Source organism: Juglans regia, chromosome 2 (genome assembly GCF_001411555.2).
Source record: "Juglans regia cultivar Chandler chromosome 2, Walnut 2.0, whole genome shotgun sequence".
NCBI classification, from domain to species: domain Eukaryota; kingdom Viridiplantae; phylum Streptophyta; class Magnoliopsida; order Fagales; family Juglandaceae; genus Juglans; species Juglans regia.
Window position 1 is genome coordinate 29,363,755 of NC_049902.1, and position 22,885 is coordinate 29,386,639.

Sequence of the window (22,885 nt, forward strand, 5' to 3'; positions counted from 1 at the left end):
ACGAGTTCAAAACTCCAGAAAATTCCTCTTTATCTCAAAAGCACGAAGTGCCCAAATCTCAAACTCAACCACAGAATATGGTAAGTCTCCATCAGTCGTCATTTCAATAACATGATATCATCTTATTGGAGTACTTCAAATTCTAGTTATGCAGTAAGAGTGTTTAGTTGATGCCAATTTTTCTTTTAAAATCTAATGTAGAAATTAATGTATACTTTTTTAAAATTTATATTTAAATTAGAATTAAAATTAAAATAAATGAAAAGATTAAAATTAATATTTGAATATAATAGTGGTAGATTTAAAAAATCTATTATTTAATTTTGTTAAAAAGTGACTAGTTAAATTTATAAAAATAAATTCTCTAGCTAAATTTTGTTAACTCCATTGCTAATACTCTAACATTATTATAAATACGTAATTTTTTTTTTTTAGTAAACTATTTTTGTAATAAAATTTTTTATTTTTTTGTAAAGCACTTTACTAATCATTTTGTACAGTTAAATCTCACCGCTCGGGTAAAAGCCCCAATAATTGACCACGGAAGTTACCCTCCCCTTTGGGCTGCTTGCTTATTTATGTCGAGAAAACGATGTCATATTTTTCTTTGAAAAAATCTTCTTCACACTCTGCTATTAGTAGAAGCTCCAGCACACCTAACATGTTGGGTTGAAAAAAAAAAAAACTATATGACATATGTGGAGAGTATAATATACAGTAAGATGATCTCTAACATTTCTCTTCTTCTTTATTTTTCAACTTTTGTAATAATAAAAAAAAGTATAAAATAAAACCTTGTCCCTCGCATTATCGAATATCGATATTTTCTTTCAACAAAGCCGCGATTTTACGGCTTTCCAGACCACATAAGTCCACTAACTCGGGCAGACAGCAGCGCCAAAAGACGTCCTAAATCAAGTATATTAATATAGAAATGATATTTATAGTATAATGTGCAAGACTACGCAATTTTTTTAAAAAAATAAATAAATTTAATATTTATATAAAAAAAAAAATTCTTTTAATAGTGAAATCACATCTTTTAAAAGAAATATACGAGACTTATACATTCTAAAATTATATCTAACATTAGTATTACTAACAGTATATACTAAACTATTAAAATTTAAACTTTTAAATTAAAATATATATATATATATACACGAAATTACCTTAAAAGTTGTAATCCATATCACGAACCATTTCTTATGTTACAAGGCATTATATTTTTGTTAAATATGGCTCTAATTAAGTACATACAATGGTGCAATTCGAATTACATGGTCTTTGATTCAACCCTTAACTGTCCATAAATTCATAATAATAAAACAAAAACAGCTTTGGTTCAAAATTTCAAATTGACAGTCTGGCTGGCTGCCATCACTCGGTTGCAGCATAAGAAACCGATCAAAAGTGCTTCCATAATCAATTACGAGGAAGACCAAAACAATTCATCTCCAACACAGCTAGAAATTCTTTCAGCAAATAATACTGATAATTATAGCAACATCTATTTATACTTGTAGAGCTCAGACCGCAACCGCAGATCAGGTCCCCACCACTGATTAATTCCATGAGCTTGTCTGAAACCCCGGCAAGGAGTTAAATTGATTGTTAGACTTGTAGAAGGAATGAGGTGTAGTGCCTCTGCCTCCATCCCCATTGCATTCATTAACAGACTCCCGATCGAGTTCTGGGTTGCTAACCTCTCAATGATTCCTGCTCCCATTTCTTCCATCTTGTTCCTGTGTTCGAAATACCCGAGATATTCTGAACAAATTGGATCTGCTGGGTTAACAAATAGACGAGGTGTCCATGCGCACAAGGTAGCAAATGGATCTTCAACAGCCCTATTCCTTTGATGTTTAGTAGTCATAGCAAGAGTGAGTCCTGCTGTGATCACGCTGCTTGCAATTCGAAGCCCATGCTTTACTTTTTTATCCTTAATTCTCTCGATGGGGGCAGAAAAGAATGGCGGATTGAAAAGAAAAGATTCAAGAAAGATACCGGTCTTGGCCATTGTCTTTCCAGCAAGCATTGCCATTGCTGACCCTAGTGAATGGCCAGCTAACCAGACATTTGAAGCACCTGCAGCAGCAACCACGTTTTGGACAGCTTTCATGGCAGTCTTGAATCTAGATGTTAGGTGAAGTCCATTTTTCATCAAGTGGAGATCCAGCTCGAGATCCCGCATGAGGGAGCCTGGCTTAGGTAATGTGCCTCGGAAAGCAATCACATATCGTGGACTACCATCCCCTGAATAGTTATAGTAAGATGCCTGAGGTTTGAATTCGTATATGGCACCAAAGATGGAAAAATCAGCATCATCCACAAGATGATGGAGCAACCGAAATTGGAAAAACTCCCACCAAGGAGGAGCAAGGGCTTGGGGACCTTGAAGCTTCTCTTGGCGGTCCCACTCAAGAATGTAGACACCCTTAACCAAACTGGCAGCAACAGATCTTCGGTAATGTGTACACTCCCTGCATATACAGATAGCATCTTTTTCCCTCATCATCTTGAAAGTATAGAAAGAGACCATTCAGCAAAACCAATGAGAACTTGAAACTATTCCCTTGCTCTATGAAATGAACAAATTATGTTATGTTAGCATCAAGCAAAAGCCCTTAGACCTAAGACAAAAGTAAAATTTAAACAGGATATTTATTTATTTCAGTGTTCCTTTTTTTGTGGAGGTTAGGGAAGGGGGAGGTTTGAAGGTCTCACCAGTCAACAGAAGTTAGGTGTAATGGTCCTGAAAGGCTAAAGGCGTTCCTCTCAAAGGCCATTACACCACATGTCCCTCTCTCTCTCTCTTCCTTTGGATGTCCCTCTCTCTTCTCTTGATGTCCTCAAAAGCTCTTCTGCAATGCATGAGGAAAGGAAATAAACTGCTCAGCAGTCCTCATAGATTTTGCTTGTGTATGCTAGATACAAGAACTAAATCAGCAAACAATTTATATTTTTTAGTAAGTATCAGCAAACAATTTATCTTAAACAATCTCAGAACAACTATACCCTTCAGGGAACTTTTATTTGCTTTAGCAAGTCATCTAAACAAAAGGTACTTTCAAAAATATCCAAGAACATGAGACATTCTCCGACGTGAAAATCATAAAAACTGATGAACAAACATATGAAACGAAATTCTTTTTCGATAAATTCAAGGAAAAACTCGAAAAGCACCCAGGCTTGTTTCGGGATCTTCAGCATGTTCTAACACGCACTCAATTCCAAGGGTCCTTTTGCTTATTGATTATAGAGTACGCTCTTCAATGATGCGTACTGAATTAAGCCAAATCAACAGATTGAGATTGGAACCCCCACCCACCCACATGCAGATAGTCACTTCAGGCTTCATAAATTAGGACCAAACATACCCATATTTCTTACTTTTCAACCAAATATTACTTATAAGAAATCAACCAAATATGTCTTGTTATTTTAAAAAGAAATCTATAGATAAATACAAAAACATTGGTTGCTGTAGGTCAACCACATACCTTATCATGTGGATCCTTGACCCTTATCGCCCTTAAGTTAACATTTTGCATCATAACAAATGCTACAGTAAAGCAAGCTAACAAAGTCTTTGTTTTTCATCTTGTAGCGAACTGTGTAGCAAGAACAATACTGATGTGAGAAGATGAAAGTTTCATAAGGCAGAGGAAAACCAAATAATTTATGTCAATTCATTCTCTCTTGAACATAACATATGCTGCTTTTACAATAAACTGATATAATTTACCCAAATTTGACCCAAATAATACACTTTCTTTTTGTTTCTTGCCAACTTTCGGTTCCTTAAACCACCAAGGTGTCTTAAACTAGGACCAATTGCCCAAAAAGATCTAAGCTTTGCATAAGATAACCAAAACAAAACAAACCCATCATAATAAACATATCTAAGCATATACAAAGAGAGTGGGGGGTATTTGCTTGACACACTAGAATTGTGATGGGTGACAGATCTAAAATAAAATTCTGGCATGATTTATGGTGTGGAGATCGAGCTCTTAAGGACACATTTTCTACAGTTTTCAGGTTTGCGTGTGAACAAGAAGCATCAGTTGTGGATCTCATGGAGATGTCCGGTGAGTCGGTGACTCAATCCAGTGGCATGTGAATTTTATGAGGGTGGCTCATGATTGGGAAGTTGACAGTTTTGCTGATTTTTTCAGAACCTTGCATGCCATGAGACTGAGTAATCAGGGTACTGATAAGCTGTGGACCTGTGGTGGACACCTGCTTGAAAAGGTGCTTTTTCTGTCCGCTCCTTTTATAAGACCCTCATCAATCCGCAGCAGAATAGCTTTCCATGGAGAAGTATTTGGAGAAACAAGGAGCCTCTTAAGGCGAACTTTTTTGCTTGGACAGCTTCATTGGGCAAGATCTTGACTATGCATAATCTACGAAAATGTCGGGTGATTGTTGTGGATTGGTGTTGTATGTGCAGAAAGAATGGAGAGACTCTAGATCATCTTCTACTGCATTGTGAGTCACTATGGGATGGTGTCTTTAGAAGATTGGAGTTAGCTTGGGTTATGCCTTCTACAGTGGTTGAGCTCCTGACCAGTTGGAAGAATTTGGACGGGATTCCACAAATCTCAGCCATGTGAAAGATGATTCCTCTATATATTCTTTGGTGCCCATGGAAGGAACAAAAGGATTGGACTTTTGAAGATGAGGAGCGAACATTGGAAGAGATTAGAGTGTTCTTTGTTAAAATTTTGTCCCTTTGGGCGAGTGTTGTAAATTGTAATGGCCTAAATTTTCATGATTTTCTTGTTTATATCTCTCCCTCTTAATAGGTGTAAACTCTTCTATACCCCTATGTAGTCGGGCTATGCCTAATCATATCAATACAAATATCTTTTACTTATCAAAAAATAAACACTGGAAAAACAAAGCCCTATTTCCTCTCCTTCATTCTCCCTATGGTTTCTAAGAAGTCATTTTGTGAAAAAAGCTTTGATTTCTTCCATACAAAAACCAACTCAACCCGAATCCATTGCTAGAGTTGGGACTTCTCTTTGTGAACACTGTCCAAGATTGATAATCGAACCGACACTCTGATGACTCATTTCGAATACCAAAAGAATCGGAGAAATGAAAGATACAGAGAAAAAACATGAGAACATAAGAGAAACGTACCTTAAAGAAATTACAGGTAGAGCAGATAATATGGAATAGGCGGAGGGATCAGCTTGAAATGTAAGGGGATTGAAGTTGAATTCGCATTAAGAGTCGGTGGCTGTTGACAAACGGCATGGAAGTTGTCTCCATTAGAGTGCATAGGATGACAGGAACTCGCGGAATCCCGGGACCAGTTTGGTTGTAGTACATTAAAGGCGAGTTCTTGGGTTGAGAGTGATTGAATGACTTGAAATGTATCAACTCGTCCTCAATGATCGTGGTGGCCGAGACTCGACACGTCACATCGCAGGGTCGGATATCCTCCGGGTGCACGCAACTGTGCTTTTGCTGCCGCCGCCGCCAAAGAACGTCACCATGGAGATGCAGGCTCGGATCTTCCATCTCTTCTTTGGTTTGCTTGCTGGTGGATGCAAGATATGGCCGTGTACTTTTTTACGATACACGGGGCTCTCTCTCTCTCTCTCTCTCTCTCTCAAACGGGAGGTAAAATGATTAAAAAGCAATGTTACTAAACCTCCCAAATCTCTATATATAATTTTTTTTTTAATTTTTTAATTTTTTTTACTTTATCCTTTTTAAATTAATTCAATTATTTTATTTATTATTCATATATTAAATATTTGATAAAATAAAATAAAAAAGTATAGTATATAAAAGTTGTGTGAATAATAGAAAATTATGTAAATTTTTTCATGATTAAAAAAAGTAAGTCTCACATTTTTGTATATCATTTTAAAAGTACGTGATTTTATCATTTCACCCTCATAATATGTAATAAGAAATATGTGGATAAAAATATAAAATTACATATTTTTAAGTAATGTTTAGAGTGTGAGAGTTTTGTATAACACAACTCAAATATGTAATATTTTCTACTAAATGAATATTATATTTATTTTATATAAAAACAAAACCTAATTTATAACTTTTTATAATTTTAAGTCTAATGAAAGATAGTTTTTTAAATTTAGAATTTATTATAATAAAATTGTATGATTGTATTTAGTAATTATAAAGTGAATGATAAAATCATAATAGTAATATATTATTACCTATTTAAAATGTAAAAAGTCATTTTGATTATTTTTGTTTTTTTTTTTAAATAATAACTAATAAACTAAATCCCTTTGTCACTTAATGTATATTTTATGTGTTTTTTTTTTTTTTTACATATATTTGTTAACACTTTTAAATAGTTAAAAAAAAATCACAATATCTTTAAAAAAATATTTTCTTAATCATAAAGCAATAAATAAATAAAATAAAATTCCAACAGGAGCAGCCAGCGGGAAGACTAGTATCGTTCCCCTGACAATTATCATTCTCTTAACAAGGCGAATTTCAGGAGAATGATACAAGGCATAGATATTAGACATAATAGAGAAGTTGTTTATTATTTGAGATCTTGTCTATTTAGTTATTGTCTATTTAAGTAGTAGTAGTAATAGACATATCGAATCACTTAAAATTAACCATATCAGAAGTTTCGATTAATGATGACAAAATTTAAAATGAAAAGTAACAATACTATAAACATTATATACCAAAGAAACATTATATACCAAAGAAGGAAATTTTAAACATTAACAATCATTTTGTTCTCTTTACATGTAACCATGGCTCTAAGCACATACAACCAATTCAAATTAATCAAAGGAGCCGGTGGCCTCAAAGCTCCATGCTTCAAAACATAAGTCACTGACCCTCATCTGTCCATAAAATAAAACAGCCGTCGCTACAAGTTCAAATTGACAGGCTGAGACCACTAAGTAGCAGGATAAGAACCTGATCAAAAGCTTCTTTTATAATCCATTACAAGGAGGACCAAGTACCAACACCAATAGAAAGTCTTTCAGCAAATAATATCGATAAGTATGGCAACATTTATTTGTACTTGTAGAGCTCAGACCGCAGCTGCAGATCAGGTCCCCACCACTGATGAATTCCATGAGCATATTTAAAATCTCGTGAAGGAGTTGCATTGATTGTCATTCTTGCGGAAGGAATGAGGTGTAGTGGCTCAGCCTCCTTCCCCATTGCATTTATTAACAGACTTCCTAACGAGTTCTGGGTCGCTAACCTCTCAATACCTCCTGCTCCAATCTCTTCCATCTTTTTCCTGTGTTCAAAATACCCAATATATTCTGAACAAATGTGATCTGCTGGGTTCACAAATAGACAAGGGGCCCATGCAGACAAAGCAGCAAATGGATCTTCTTGTGCCCTATTACTCTGGTGTTTAGCCTTCATAGCAAGAGTGAGTCCTGCTGTGATCACACTGGTCGCAAATCGAATCCCATGTTTCAGTTTTTTAGACTTGATTCTCTCAATTGGGGCAGAAAAGAATGGCGGATTGAAAAGAAAAGATTTGAGAAAGATGCCACCCTTGGCCATACTTTTTCCAGCAAGCATTACCATCGCTGACCCTAGGGAATGGCCGGCTAACCAGACATTTGAATCACCTACGGCAGCAACCATGTTTCGGACAGCTTGCATAGCAATCTCAAAGCGAGATGTCCGGTGAAGTCCATTTCGGATCAAGTGGAGGTCAAGCTCGAGATCCCGTGAGAGGGAGTCTGGCTTAGTTATGGTGCCTCGGAAAGCAAGCACGTATCGTGGACTTCCATCCAGTGAGTGGTTACAGCAAGATGCTGGAGGTTTAAATTCAAAAATGGCACCAAAGATGGAAGAATCAGCATCGTCCACAAGACAACGGAGCAACCCAAAATGGAAAAACTCCCACCAAGGAGGAGCAAGGGCGTGGGCATCTTGACGTTTCTCTTGGCGGTCCCGCTCAAGAATGTAGACACCCTGAACCAAACAGGCAGCCACAGACCTTTGATCATGTGCACTCTCCCTGGATATAGCATGTAAAATCTTTTACCCTCACGATCTTACAAATAGAGAGAGGATATCCAGCAAAACCAATGCTGACTTAAAACTAATCCAATACTGGATGGCATTGGACTAGATATGTTAACAGCATGCAACAAAACAGCCCATCTTTGGGAAATTTAGTGAAGAACAGAATCTTCAAATTCTTACAAAACTATGGACCCAAGTCATGTCAACAAGCATATGCCGAATAATGACTAGTAAGGAAAAGAGGCATATGCATTTAACTTAATAAATAAATGGACGCCAGCTTCTAGATGTGTTAAGATATAAATCTGGGGCATAATTAGAACACATGCCACTCTTTGAGGGAATATAGAGAGAGAGGAGGGAAAGGGGTGAAGCCTATGAGTTATGGTTGCAACCTATAAATTGCATCAGAAAACTTTTGGTAGTTTTCAGTTTAGTGTAATCTGACTACATTGTATTTGCAAAACAATGAAACAGCTGAGAAACAAGCCATCTTTTTTTTGTTTGGACATCAAGCTAGCATACCAATCTCAGTCAATAAGTTGAACTCGCTATCCCTACACATCATCTTAAGCAACCTCAGATGCCTAAGACCTAAAAAGATAAAGTAAAATACTAAACAGGACATTTATTTATCTATCCTTTTATGTTGTTTCTTTTTTTTTCTTTGGGGTGTTTAGGTTTGAAGTTCTCACCAGTCAACTGAAGTTAGGTGTAACGGTCCAGAAAGGCTAAAGTATTCCCTCTCAGAAGCCATTACACCATACGTTCGTTTCTGTCTTCCTTTCGATATCCTCAAAAGCTGTCTGCAATGCACAAGTCAAGAAGTGTTTCAGAGGTCATCGTAGACTATGTATTAAAAGCAAAAAAATTGATCATAAACGATCTTAAAGCAATGTAAACCCTAGGGGAACTCATTATAAGGAGTACCACAATAATTTTTAAAAAAGTTCCTATATTCTTTTCTTTACAGTATAACGCCATTCAGGCAGTTTATAACATAATTGAAACCAGGTAATTAATTAGATATTTTCAATTATAATCATGTCAATGAGGTTGCAAGCCCTAATAATTGGAGGTTAACCAAGTTCTAGATCCTAGACACTAACCTAAAACAACAACGCGACTCTGTTTAATATCCTTTGGTGCAGGATGGCGTCTTTGCCAACAACATATTTAGATCACAAGAGAAAGTCTATTTGGGATGACATTCTGGAGAAGATGGGAGTGTTAAGCTGGATGGAAGAGGCTGTACTTGTCAAAGGGAGATTGAATTACTTTGATCAAGAATACTTTTTCAAATTCGCCAACTTATTGCATGTCCCTTTTCACTATACCAATGCATGTTCCTCAAAACATAACTATGTTCAATGAAGCTCTTTTGGAGAAATGGTTAAGGAGGTATACTTCTGAAAGTGAAACTATATGGCACACGGAGGTGGAAGCTCAATATGGATGCTTGTGGGATGGATGGATCTGTTAAAAAGTTAAATGGGACATTTGAGGTTGGACTTTGGAAATACGTTCAGACATTGTTAAGGGAAGTTTTCCTGTTTGACTAGATATGAGGTGGCAGATGGTTCGAGGATAAAATTCTGGCATCATGTGTGGTATGGTGATTAGACAGAACCTTCAGGCAATTTATCCAGTGCAATATGGGTTTGCTCGTCAAATTCACCATCTACAAGTTTCCAATGGTTCTCATCAGTGGATGTTGATTTTATCAGAGCAGCATAGGATTATGAGGTAGATATTCTTACATCTCTTTTGGATGGTAAACTCTATCGAAAACTACTTTTGGATAGCTTGTATTCCACCCATTTAAGACATTGTGAGGAAAGGCTTTCTGGGTTCTCTCAAAGCAAGGGGCATTCATAGGTAGATTGTTCTATAAATGATTGATCATCTTACCCTTCGAATAGTCTTAGGAAGAGTAAGGCTCCTTTATGAGATACACTTTCCTTTTATGGTGAAAAGTGTATCTCACCACACTCCCCTACTCCTATAAAGACCGGCAGAAGGAATGCTCTGCTCACACTTTTCACATATACAATACCAATCTATCACTAGAACATGCTGCTTCCTTACGTTTTCTGAAGCGAGCGCTTCCCTAAAACTACCGTCCAAACAAAGAAAGCCACTCATAAAGGAGCCTTACTCTTCCTAAGACTCTTCGAAGGGTAAGATGATCTATCATTTATAGAATGATCTACCTATGAACCCTTGCTTTGAGAGAACCCAGAAAGCCTTTCCTCACAATGTCTTAAATGGGTGGAAAAGTAGTTTTCGATTGAGTTTACCATACAAAAGAGATGTAAGAATATATACCTCTTGTTTCATTGTGAGGTTGCTAGAGTTTTATGGAGCTCTAGCATCAGTTTGTTTGGCCTTCATTTGCCTCAAATGATGGTGGATCTATTAGCCTTTTTTTTTACCAATCAAAAAACAGAAGATTGGCGCATTGGAAGCTGCTAGTGCTCATTGAGAAGTAAGCGACTCAGAAAAGTCAGGTGGTTTTGGCGGGGAAGAAATGATTGTAGTTTTAAGGATTGTGAGAGGACTGTGGAGAAACTCAAGAATCCTTCCTTAATTGCCTTTATCTCTGGTTGTCTGCTCACTTTTGCTCTATTTCTGGTTTTCGAGGAATTTCTTCCTCTTTTTTCTTTGTTTGTTTAAGCATAGAATACTCTCTGTGTAGCTAGCTAGGTACCACCCAGATTTTTTTCTATTAATGAAATCTTAGCTAGCTTGTTGAAAAGGGGAAACAAAGCCAGTCTAATTTAAACCTTATCCCCAATATACGGATGGTCACTTCAGGCTATATCTAAGCGTTTAAGAAAGGAATACTTCATTAATCAGCGCTGAAGCATGTGATTGTTGTGACACACCACATACTTTTTCATATAGACCCTGACCCCTTAATTCCAAAATTCATATTTTGCACTTCAACAGATGCTACAGTGTTGCAAGCTAACATTGTCCTTTTCACCTTGTAGTCTAGCAAGAAGGATGATGGTGCAGGTGGATAAAAGTTTCACAAGGCAACAAAAGATCAAATATTTTAGGCTAATTTATTCTCTCTGGAACATAATATATTCCCTTTATACAACAAACATGTATAATTTACTCAACTTAGATCCATATCATAAACCTCTTTTTATTAATCAACAGCCCAGTTTTTGGTTCCTCAAACTTCATACATAAAAAAATTAAAAATTAAAAAAAAAAGAAGAAGAAGAAGAAGAAGAAAAGATTGTACCTCAAAATGTCGTCATTAAAATCAACTTAGAACTAAACATAATAACTACTTTGGTGACAGAAAGGAAAACCCATCATGGTAAATGCTTCAAACAAAGCCATATATGTTTACTAAAAGAAATCATTTCGGATAAAAAGAGCCGATTTCTTCCATGCAAAACATATTCAACCAAAACACACAATAAGAGTTTAAGATTTTCTATCTGAACATTGTCCAAGATTGCTAAATAAAACCGGCATTCTAACGACTTAAATTCTCAAAAGCCAAATAATCAGACAAATAAATGACTTAGGTAACTGAAATATAAGAAAGTAAGAGAAATGGACCTTCAAGAAATCTAGATCAGATCTGACCAAATGTGCGGAGGTTTAATTTGAGGGAAAGAATTAGGGCCTTAGAATCGATGGCTCAAATGCGAAATGTCACCAATTCTCCATCCGATGGGCAATGGGATGACAGGAGTTTTCGAAATGACTCAAACTCTACATGGAATCTGGAACCATATTCGAAGAGCGAAATCCTTTGAAGACGGTGTCGTTTCTTCTAAGTACAACGTGGATCACGCATCCGAGGAGCCAGGAGGAAGGAAAGGATGCGTTGGTGTCTGTGGGTCCACACTCCACACCCGAGAGGTAGTGGGTCCGACGATTCAGATTTAAAAGACACGACAGTGAGGAGATAGATTGTTGAATTGATGTTTGCTTGCAAAGAGAGTAAAAAAAATAAAAAAATGTTGAATTGATGAGTAATACTGGATAGAATTTTACTAAATTATATATAGTTTTTTAATAAATATAGGGTCCATCGGTAAAAAGAAGAAAATTATAGTATATTTTATGGTTTTGTTTTTTGCATTTTAACTGTTTTATTTTATTTTATTTTATTTATTTAATAGTTAAGAAAATGATTATTAATATATTTATGTATATTTTTTAAAGAAATATCTAAAATTGTTTAAAAAAATATTTTAAAAATAAAATAAAATTTACACTAGAGGCACCTCCAGCAAAGTAGTAGCGTCCATAAAAAAAAATAGTTTTTTATATAAATATAAAATTTATCTATTTTTTTCAAATGAGTATAGTAACATCAAATATCATTTCTACTAACATCAAATAGAATGGCTCAATGCCAAATGAGGCCTCGGGCAAAAAATTAAAAAAATATATACATCTTTATATTTCTCTTATAACTATTAAATTTTTTTGAAGATAGAAAGATTATATTTATCAACTTTTTGTGTATTTATGCCCTTTTTATAAGAGAGAGAAGAGAAAGAGGCGAGGTGCAAACAAAAAATATTATTCTATTCTCAAATTAATACTTCTATCCAAATTACTTAAATGATAAAATTTAAAATTTATCTTTTAAATTAAATTATACCATATAATTAATATATTAAATATATTATCTACACTGACTTATAAATAAAATTTCAGAAAAGAAAAATATGAAATAATGACGCATTCATATATAATATTGAACGTGTAAATTGTAGCATACGAAGACGACGAATCACCTCTTTACAACTAAATGATACCAAAAAAAATTTTAAAAAAAAATTAAAAAAAAAAAGTAAGAAGAAGAAAATTACAACATAATTCGGAAACTACATACAACATGACAGGCTAACGTGTAGCCAAATCCATCGGACAAAAAGAAAGGACTACAGCTCACTTGGACCAAGCAACTGTATCGATTTCAGATTGTGCAGCCCTGTACAACTCCAGCCTCTTTGCGAGTGCAGTACGTCGCTCCATGATGGCCGGATCCTCGTTCAGTAAGGCTGATAACCGCTTCGGCTGCATCAGGAGGATTTTTTTTTTTAAAGCCAAACATCCATCAGTTTTTGCTTAACGAAAGATAACAATTTCACCAAAAATCTTGCTCCAAAGACGTGAAAGAGGGATCGGATCGATTCTCACCTCCATTTTACCCAACTCCGTGAAGAAGTGGACAAGTAGGTTTCTTTTGGCCTCCCGCACTTGGCAATATACAATGGACTTGGGAATTGAGTTTCGCAAACTTGCGCAGACCTGATTGACATACGACAATACGGTTGTTCCTGTTTACAGAGGCATCGGATAAATCAGCTAAGAGAAACAGAGGTAAGATAAAAACACAAGTTCAGGCATAGTTTTCTTAGTTGTAAGACTCACCAATTCGCCTAAGATATGAATCATTGTATCTATCAAAGATTGAATGTGTTGGGTTGCCACCCTTTTCAACATCTTGAGGAAGTTTCCGGAAGAAATCAACTGTCAAGTAACTACACTCCATATCAACGAGCTGAAGTGTTGCTTTTTTGCTTTCTTCTTTCATCCGGTCAAGTGATTCAATAGCTGCATTTCCAACCTCTACTCTGAGGCCAGGGTACTGTTTCAACTCCTGTGGTCAAGCAAACTTACACTTACAAAAAAGCTTGAAAACTTATGATCCTCGATCCAAGAGAATGGTTAAAGGAACGGAGAAAATGGGGAAGGGCGTCTAGTGCCTAATGCCTTTTTACATGATTGGAAAGAGAGGAAAGAAAACCTCTTCTGACCCGATTTCTGAAGCAGCAAAATTTCAATTTCTAAGGGGCTCAAAACCCAATGATGCAAAAAGTAAACGTATTCTTGAACTGGGCGTGGACTCATGTACAGGTGCAGATGCAGGTGGGTGAGGGTGCGTGGATGTTGACTGGTATAGGTAGGCACATGTGTTGTCATCAGTCGAGCAAATGAAGGTCAACTGATGCCAAAACGTTTGCCCAAGCTTTTGGCATAACCTTAAACTACTTTACTAACTCAGATAAGCAGGCAGCTTCCTCCAAGATAGAAACAAGGGGCTCAAAAGCTCCAAGTTCCAAACTTTACGATAATACCTATTACTTTGATCTTTTGAACATAATATAAGTTAAATAAATCAAACTTCCACTTCTGAATTATAAAATGTACACAAACTTGCATCAGTTGTTAACTGCCTCTCATACTTCTTTTTTGTCAAAAGAAACTGTCTCTCGTACTTCATTCCAATTAGGACTTCTGCTATTCCAAATTTTGTAATATTCTTCATAGAGGTTCTTAGTGGGATTTGATCCTATAATTACATGCAAATCTTTATGACCGCACACTGTTTTGTAAAGGTGTCAAGATTTTTGCAAATTTTCAATTTTTTCCATTGTGACCTCTACAATATATTTCCACCTCTATTGTTATAGGAAAAACAAGGCGAAAATTGGATTATAGATATATCTTCGTCTTCTTGATTGGACCAAATTTACCACATTTGTTTCTAACGTAAGAGCAAGCAATGCACACACTTAAAATATGAGTCACTGCCATGTATATCATTCAATCAAGTCGTTTCAGAAATGCCCATACTTTTTCTGAGTTAATACTTGTGAAAAAATTGGAGCTGAAGCGATTCTTTTACAATACTTTATTTTCTTGGGCTTCGGCCATTATTTGTAATAGGGACAATTTTCATGATCTGCTTGTATACTACTACCTAGATGTAATCAGGTTTCATGATCTGTTGTATTCTCCTGGGGTACTCTGTTACTATTACTTTTTTCAATAAAATTTACTTTTACATATAAAAAAAAAATACTTGTGAAAAAATTGACATAATGAAAAGGTCATCTAGTTAGATTCATCACACAAAACTTTAAGAAACATTAAGGACAATTATAATGGCAAGAAATAAAATTTGGCATGTCAGGAACATACTAGAGTTTCGCTGATAGCCTTGTGAATTAGATCCTTCAGTAGGGCATGGACCTGGAACCATAATAAAACATAGATGAGTCATCAAGAAGCAAGAACCATGATTCAGCAAGGAGTCAGAATTTGGATATGAAGGAAATTCGGCAACTCTATACCAATAAGATTTCAGGTAAAAGTTTTTCATCATATATTAATCCACTGCCTTTTACAAAGCCATGATATGAGACTTTTGGCCAAAGCAGGGTTGACTTTCTCAACCCAACAATCAGACCGATTATGTTCCATCTATGTTTAATCTTTCCAAGCAACAGTCTATTGAACTATTGGGTGAAAACACCACACAAATGGGCAGGCCCATCTATTAGGGGCAAATGGTCACATTTGTCGGATGATTTCATGATGGTGTTGACACTGCCAGAAAAATTGAACTTCGAAAAACAGGCGTCAATAGGAGTGAGACACCCATCAAATTGGTATACATCCTACACAGATTGATGGCAATGCCAACATAATACTCTGACTATCTTTTAAAGGGTCTACATTGAGATGGTTAATAAGAAACAAAAAGAAGAAACCAATTATAAATGGGCATGAAACATATGTAAAGTAGAATTTTGGTTCCTCAATATATGTTTCTCCTAAATTTTAATGCATACCGCATCAACAGCTGCTTCAGCAGGACCTCTGATGGTAATTATAGTTGATTCTATGAGACGGCGATATCCTTGTTCAGGAGCTATTAAATGAGGTTGATATCCATCAGCCTCGGTTATAATCTTCCGTATATTTTCCATTGCAAGTTGCTTGTCAAACTGCAACCTTTTAAGAGCAGCAGGAAGCTGGTTATCGAAGACATTGTAAATTTTGTCACCACCAGGACGCCTGCAGACAATTTTGAACACAATAAATTAAATTTATTATAGAACCTGCATCACAAGGAATCCCCGCTGTCTGCCCATAATCAAGGAAGATGATGAAAATATGAAACTTACACCCCATCAAGATGGTCCTTGTATGTTTGATCAAAAGCACGACTAATCTCCATGATCATGTACAACTTTCCCTGCATGCCATTAGCAATTAATAACTAGTAAATCCTACAGAGATGAGGATCTCCTGAAAATAAAGAGGCCAAGAAAAAATTGTGTGTGTGTGTGTGTGAGAGAGAGAGAGAGAGAGGAAGCTTATTATTCAGTTTGATGGTAAACAAAGCTGAATATTTAAAGGATAACACAAGCCAAACTAGTAAGAAAGATCAAACTCACTCCAGCATCTGCAGCAACAGGCTTTCCAAGACGACTCAACTCGGTTTCAAGTTCTGAAACTGTTTTGTTAATAAGGGACTGAATGCTCGGGATTCTGGACTTGATTACAGTTTCTAAATGCTGAAATATGAACCACTCGATCAACTCAGGACATAAAACATTAGGACATAAACATAATAACTACATCCAACTACAACTGCCACATTTTTTCCACGAAAAACAAAAACTAGAATGGAAACAATATCGATTAACCCACCTTCGAAAGCATCTTTGCCAGATGCTCAGAACCCATTCTGTGAGCTAGGTGCTTGTATTCAGGGGTATTCGAGAAATATTCACGCTCTCTACGCCGAGCAGCAATCATGTCAACATTCTTGTTAATATCCGCTTGTGACCGATTCACAACACCAACCCAAGGAAATTTCAGCCGGTAAGACTTCCCTTCTAACATCTAAGAAACAAAACATGTGACTCAAAATTTAGAAAAGCAAAGCATGTAATGCTTCTAGCTGTATAACAACATATAGAATTCATCTAAGACATTTAGATAATCTCAATTTTTATTGAATGAGCAGGCACCTATTCATATATTGATACTAGCTAAAGATGTGGACTGGAATACCAGATCACAACAAATTCAGGTATCTGGGAAACAGGGACAGCCAGTCAGGCGACGGAGAGGATCCTTGGCAAAAGTTTGACGTTACTAGAAAACTATCCCAGTGTACTTTAAAAATGTGGCTTCTCTGGACCCCTCTCAAAGTTGTAAGCACCATCAGGCACCTATTATCATGCATATGCAAAAGTTTGAGGTTACTAGAAAACTATCCCAGTGTACTTTAAATATGTGGTTTCTCTGGACCCCTCTCAAAGTTGTACGCACCATCAGCACCTATTATCATGCATATGCAAATGTATCAGGCCTAGTGGCATAAATATCCCCATCTTAATTAATAAGACATCCAGGAACCATTGGACCCTCTGATGGACATGATGAAGATAAGTGGCACATTCCACAAATATTAAACAAGACAAAGCATTCAAGAAAATCGCAATTTATTGAACAAATTGTTTTTTTCCTCTCTTTCGTAAGCATACACTGAAGCATCACAAATCATTCTGGGTCAGAGATCGAGTCAACTTACATCCACTGCATCAGTACCCTTATCCATAAGATCAATCTTTGTCAACACCCCAAGGGTTCTCTCCCCTGCAAAATGAAAATGGTAAATCAAGAACTAGAACATTGAAAGAGCCCCTCCTACACATACTGAAAATAGCACTCATTAGGGTATACATGAGTTATGAAAAGAGAAGATGATACTGTTGAAAGAAACAATATTGGGGTTACCTGTAGGGTCTACTTCACGTGAGATTTTGATAGCGTCGGATGTAGCAAGATCTTGATTAGCGGGTGAAATGGCCAGAATTATACAGTTGGGCTGCATAAAAGTACAGAAGACAAAACAATAACATAGAAACTTAGCTTCTAAATCATAAATAAGGACAGGCTAAAATGCAAAAGAATTACTCCTAACATAAATGGTGAAAAATCATAACACATGGAGAATTTAACCCAAGAATGGACCAGCAAAATATAGGAATCACATTGATCAACAGAAAAATATGTGAATAAAAAACAAAAGGGTCTAAACATAATAGGAAAGAAGTCTTACAGAATGGTTTGAGCCTCTATTTTTTATAAGCAATAAAAATTTAAATACAAAGTGCAAAAAGCACAATCCATCTCTGGTTTCCTAGAAATTGCTTACTCAAAACTAAACTCTTAAGGAGTTTACCATCTTCAGGGCAATGTGATACTAGAAAAGCACAGGTAGAAGCTCTGAACTCAGAAGATAACCAACACATTAGATAAGAATGAAAGACTGTGAAGTACCAATTTAGGTTTTGATTATCCTTGTCCTCTTTTTCTCTAAGATTAGAGAGGAAAAAAGGGTCTCCAGTTCCATATCCACAATCTCAAGGGACCGGAAGAATATTTGTTATTGTTTGGTAAGTTCAATTTCATACTTTTTCAACTTCCAAACCATAAATCTTTCAATCTCAAAAATTTTTACTATATCAATTTTTCATCCAACCATTTACCTAGACTTCAGTGAAAAGTCAAAAACACAAAATCCAGAACAAATTTTGCAAAAACCAAAACAAAAATATCCTAAAAAATAATATCTAAAAAACTTTTTTCAACTCTTCCCATCCACTTTCACAAATCTCAAAACAAACATATTTCAAGAAAATTATTCAGATTTTCCTATCTACCCTTACAAAACCCAGTAAAGAACGCATCTCAAAATTTTCAAAAAAAAAAACTCTCAGAATTTCTTAGCCAAGCATGGCCCTTATATTTAGGAAAAGTTTCTTAGGCACCCTAAAATTTGTTCAAATCCAAAAATTCACATTACTGAAACACAAACTTAATCTATCAAACCACTTTAAGAAATTTTCCGGTTTACAAGAGTTTAGAATGTTGCACGTGGCCAATACATAATTTGATTGCTCATAAAAATCATACTTAATTTGATTGATTGGTTATTTGCACACAAAAAAAACACTATTTGACACAAATATTACCTTCTCAATGTAGGAGCGAACCATATTCTCAATGTCGTGCACAATACTGTCTGGTTGGCCCTCTATAATACCCAGAAAGTGTTAGATACAATATCCTCTCATTCATATATACAAAAAAACAAGGACTTTTTTGTTGAATAGAAATTAGAAAGCCAAGAAAAAGAAAGGAGAGCCAAAAGGTTCCAACAGAAAGATAAGCCAGCCAAATAATTCTACAATACTTGGGCTGTGTTTATTTTGACATAAAATAAGGACAATCAGAAAATGTATTCAGATGAAAATATTTTCTGGAAGAATTGCTGATTTTTCTGATGTTTGATTGGTACTTTGAAAATGATGCAGAAAATAATTTTCAGTGTTTGGTTGCATTGAAGATCATTTACTTAATTATATGACTTATCAACAACAATTTTGATTCATCATATTAATATAGTTTAACAATATAGAAAATCTAATAAGTTTTAAGATTATTTGCACTTATAAAAAATTTTCAGTAAGAACTTCGTTGTAATAATAACCTTGGTATGAGTTTATTAGAAATCAAATAATCCGTTAATTTTTTCATCAATCACCATCAACATAAAAACACATACCCAATCACAGACGCCATGTGTTAATTTAGTTTAAGAATTATTTAATTTTTTTTATCGGCATAGGGTGTTTCAGAACAGCGTCCCGACTAATCCCGGGGGTGCACAGTCCCTTGGCAAGGAGTTTCCCACAAGTGCACCTAGGATAATTCAAGGATTTTTCCCTCAGTCCAATAGCTCCTAGAGACTGTTTGCACCCAATGGGATTTGAACCTTAAATTGGGGGGGGAGCATACCCCCAAGCCCAAGGCCTTTACTACTTGAGCCAACCCCTAGGGGTTTTAGGAATTATTTAATTAATTGTTTTTAATAAATAAAAATGTATTTTTATACTAAAAAGTGAATTTTATACTTTTAAAATATACTTTTATTATAAAAAAATATTTAAATAGATTTTTTAAGAAAAAATCAACATGTGGCAGTTTATGGCTGGGCCTCGTGTTTTATTTGAGCAAAAAGCATCTATCTTTTGTCTGGGTGGAGAAGAATGTGTGAAGCAAGGAGTGGAAAAGGAGCAAATCATTTTCCACCCTAGACACAAGATTTTCCCATTGACCCAGAAGTCCTATTCCGTTGACCTCTATTTTCTGCCCTTTCCAAACAGACCAATAGATGAAAGCATTTCCCCCAAATATTATTTTCAGCCGAAACAAAAACAGCCTTAGCGTGCAGATTTTTTTTCACTTTTTTAACGAGTCTTTTATAGGAATACATTTTTTTAATAAGTCACAGCCTAAATAATGAGGGCTTGTGGTTTCAAATTTCCTCTCCCTTCACTTTTCTTGTGCTTCTCAGCAACAAAACAGAAAAGTGACATAGAAGAATGTCAGTAAATGAATCACATAACAAATTAAGACACAAGTGTAACTTACCAACAGCTACTTTCGTAAGTCCAGGAAGGTCAATGAGTGTCAAGTTGACAACTGCCAAAAAATTTGAAAAATCAGAATAAATTAAAATAAAAAATTGATAAGGAAATCAGAACCAAGTAAATTATAACATTAGAACATATTTTCCTATACAACAATTTAATATTAATTAAAACATACAATCAAGCACAAAGGAATGACTTCGTGCCCACATTAGAAAATATTTTCATGCATAAATGATAGATTCTTTTTTTTTATTGGTAAAAGCATGTAAACATAAATGATTTTTTTTTTTTTTTTGGATAAGTAAACAGTAGTATTAATAGGAATAGGTAAAGCTCAAGTACACAAGGAAGTATATAAGACATAAAACCTATCTAGTTTGCTATAAAAGAAACATAAATGATACATTCGTGCAGGTAGAGTTAAGAAAGAAAGAACCAAAAATAATTTTGAATTTCTATCTTACCATTAGGAGAATAAATGCTGAGATGAATAGGAACACTGGAGATTTGCTTGCTACGGCCAGTCTCTCGATCAGTCTCATCTTGAATCTCCCTCCTTACAGCAGCTGCACAATATCATTAATGAAGATGTGTAAAGTGAAACAACCTTAAAAATGGTTACATTCTCCTCTCTCTCCCTCCCCATGAATGGTTTGCGTGCATGTTGTCGATGTATTAAGGTATGGCATGATGTGCCATATGATGATTAGAAAATATTAAATGCGGATTAATAAATTAAAATAAAACATAAATGGCATTTTCACATTTCAAACTCAGTCCATAAGTTAAAAACTTTATGAGGATAAAGAAATTTACAAAAATCCGTGAATCTTTTCCTTGGAAGGTGGAGAAACTCTGCATATTCTCTGCTGCCTTCCTCACTTTTATGGAGCTGCAAGACAAGTGGACGCCGAGTAACAATTCCTGCATATAATTTACACTATTATTTTAACATTCAACATGAAAAATAAGGAAACAAACATGTATATATAAAGTTATGAGTTCCATAAATTACCAGATCCACGAGGTAAGAAGTCCTTCCCAACAATGCTCTCCAACACAGAAGACTTTCCCGAACTCTGTGGGATAATAAAAGACAGAATGAAACTACAATTTTTCTTCAGGCATGGATAAAAGGCAAATATTCTCAGTGAAGGTTATATATTTGAAATCATTACGATCTTTTCCCCTTCAGAAACTTCAAAAGGGTATCTAGAAACTGCGCTGAATGCATAAACCAGAGAAATAATAACAATCATCATCCTAACTCATCATATTATCAAGTGTGTTAGCTGACGGAATAAAAAAAGTTCATACATTGATTTGTAAATGAGGCAAAAATACAACTCAATAAGTTATAACCATAAAAAGTTAAGTGATCTTTAAGTGGAGCTGCAAATCTAATTGACGGCTCTACTATGACATGTTCAATGAGGAAAGCACCAAGAGTTGAGTAGCAGAACAAATAATAAATATCATCCTCAAACTGTTCGGTAGCCCCCGGACAGCAACGAATACTGATCAGGAGAACTTGAGGAGATAATTAAAATCCAAAAGCGCTTTCAGAGTCATTTGACATCTAAGCAACAGAATCGGGAGCTTTAAATGCCGGTCATAATTTTATTGTTCATAAAGCGACCATTGATGGACAACTTCATTTTTTTGCTTTTCATAAACCGAAATCTAATTTATCCAGCTTGGTAAACGGCACAGAAGTTTGAATAGGATCCCAAAGAAATTTAAAAACACGGACAAACCTACGCAAACGGATATTGAATGTTTCCAAAACAATTGGAAGAATCATCATTTTTCACAAAATACGAGAGAGATTTGAGAGATATCAGCTCTGGCTACCAACCGAAGCTCATAGAATAGAACAAGCTTGGGCTTCCTCTGTGCAAGAGGAAGAAGAGAGAAACAGAGAGAGAGCTGACCTGGCCACCGACGACGGCGATCGAGGGGAGGGAGTCCCATAGAGTGGGCAATGCACTGGCTTCACCGTAGTCACCTAGGGCGGTGCAAGCTCTCTGGATTTTGTTCACCAAAGTGATCAAGTTCTCCATTTCTGATCAGAACGGAGCCTCTCAGAGCCGCCTCAGGTTCAGAGTCGCTGGATCGGACGGCCGAAGAGAGAAAAAGATCTGAGAAAGTGATACGCAGGCTGAGAGAGAAAGAGATTGACTACTGTGGAGGGGTTATGGCTGTGGTCCTGTGGATGTTGAAGCTTGTAGTCGTGAAGGAAGAAAGGAGGTGGGTGAATCTGATGAAGCGCGTTTCGGAAGAATTGAGATTTTTTAGGAGAATTGAGAAAATATTTAAGTAAGAGAACGTTTTGAAATTCAATAGACGTGACGTGACCCGCCAGCTGTACCATATATACAGTGTCCCCTTCTCACTGCCGTTGGATTTGCCATGAGTGCTTTCCATTTTTTAAATGAAAAATAAAATAAAATAAAGTGCTGCGATCATTTCCTTTTAGAAAATAAAATAATTTGTATAAAGTATTTTTCAACATATTTTCTTTTTGTCTTTTTAAAGAATATTATTTATCTTCTTTTTTTTTTTCATATTTC

The 22,885-nt window shown here is 35.6% G+C and overlaps 3 protein-coding genes across 5 annotated transcripts; all 3 read right to left on the reverse strand.

Annotated features, from left to right (window-relative positions):
* Nucleotides 1–1,130: 1,130 nt before the first annotated feature.
* LOC109019654 (GDSL esterase/lipase At4g10955-like) lies at nt 1,131–5,617 on the reverse strand. Of its 3 annotated transcripts, none has more exons than XM_019001998.2 (4): nt 5,155–5,617; nt 3,504–3,614; nt 2,728–2,864; nt 1,131–2,483 (listed from the first exon to the last, which is right to left on the reverse strand). In XM_019001998.2, exons 3-4 carry the CDS (start codon nt 2,787–2,789, stop codon nt 1,511–1,513), a joined length of 1,035 nt encoding a protein of 344 aa, XP_018857543.1. In that variant the 5' UTR covers nt 2,790–2,864; nt 3,504–3,614; nt 5,155–5,617; the 3' UTR covers nt 1,131–1,510. The 3 variants fall into 3 exon arrangements, with proteins under 3 accessions (XP_018857543.1, XP_035543781.1, XP_018857544.1); XM_035687888.1 differs by having other exon boundaries at nt 1,131–2,581; XM_019001999.2 differs by lacking the exon at nt 3,504–3,614.
* Nucleotides 5,618–6,698: 1,081 nt separating this feature from the next.
* LOC109019639 (GDSL esterase/lipase At4g10955-like) lies at nt 6,699–11,903 on the reverse strand. The gene is made up of 3 exons (XM_019001980.2): nt 11,608–11,903; nt 8,718–8,828; nt 6,699–8,014 (listed from the first exon to the last, which is right to left on the reverse strand). The coding sequence occupies exons 2-3, from the start codon at nt 8,777–8,779 to the stop codon at nt 7,042–7,044; spliced, it is 1,035 nt and encodes a 344-aa protein (XP_018857525.1). The 5' UTR covers nt 8,780–8,828; nt 11,608–11,903; the 3' UTR covers nt 6,699–7,041.
* Nucleotides 11,904–12,730: 827 nt separating this feature from the next.
* LOC109019652 (dynamin-related protein 5A-like) lies at nt 12,731–22,602 on the reverse strand. The gene is made up of 16 exons (XM_019001996.2): nt 22,247–22,602; nt 21,328–21,391; nt 21,129–21,236; nt 20,777–20,878; nt 20,311–20,361; nt 18,849–18,910; nt 17,608–17,698; nt 17,402–17,466; nt 16,513–16,707; nt 16,257–16,376; nt 15,984–16,054; nt 15,648–15,873; nt 14,995–15,045; nt 13,441–13,669; nt 13,207–13,346; nt 12,731–13,083 (listed from the first exon to the last, which is right to left on the reverse strand). Exons 1-16 carry the CDS (start codon nt 22,373–22,375, stop codon nt 12,955–12,957), a joined length of 1,833 nt encoding a protein of 610 aa, XP_018857541.1. The 5' UTR covers nt 22,376–22,602; the 3' UTR covers nt 12,731–12,954.
* Nucleotides 22,603–22,885: the final 283 nt, after the last annotated feature.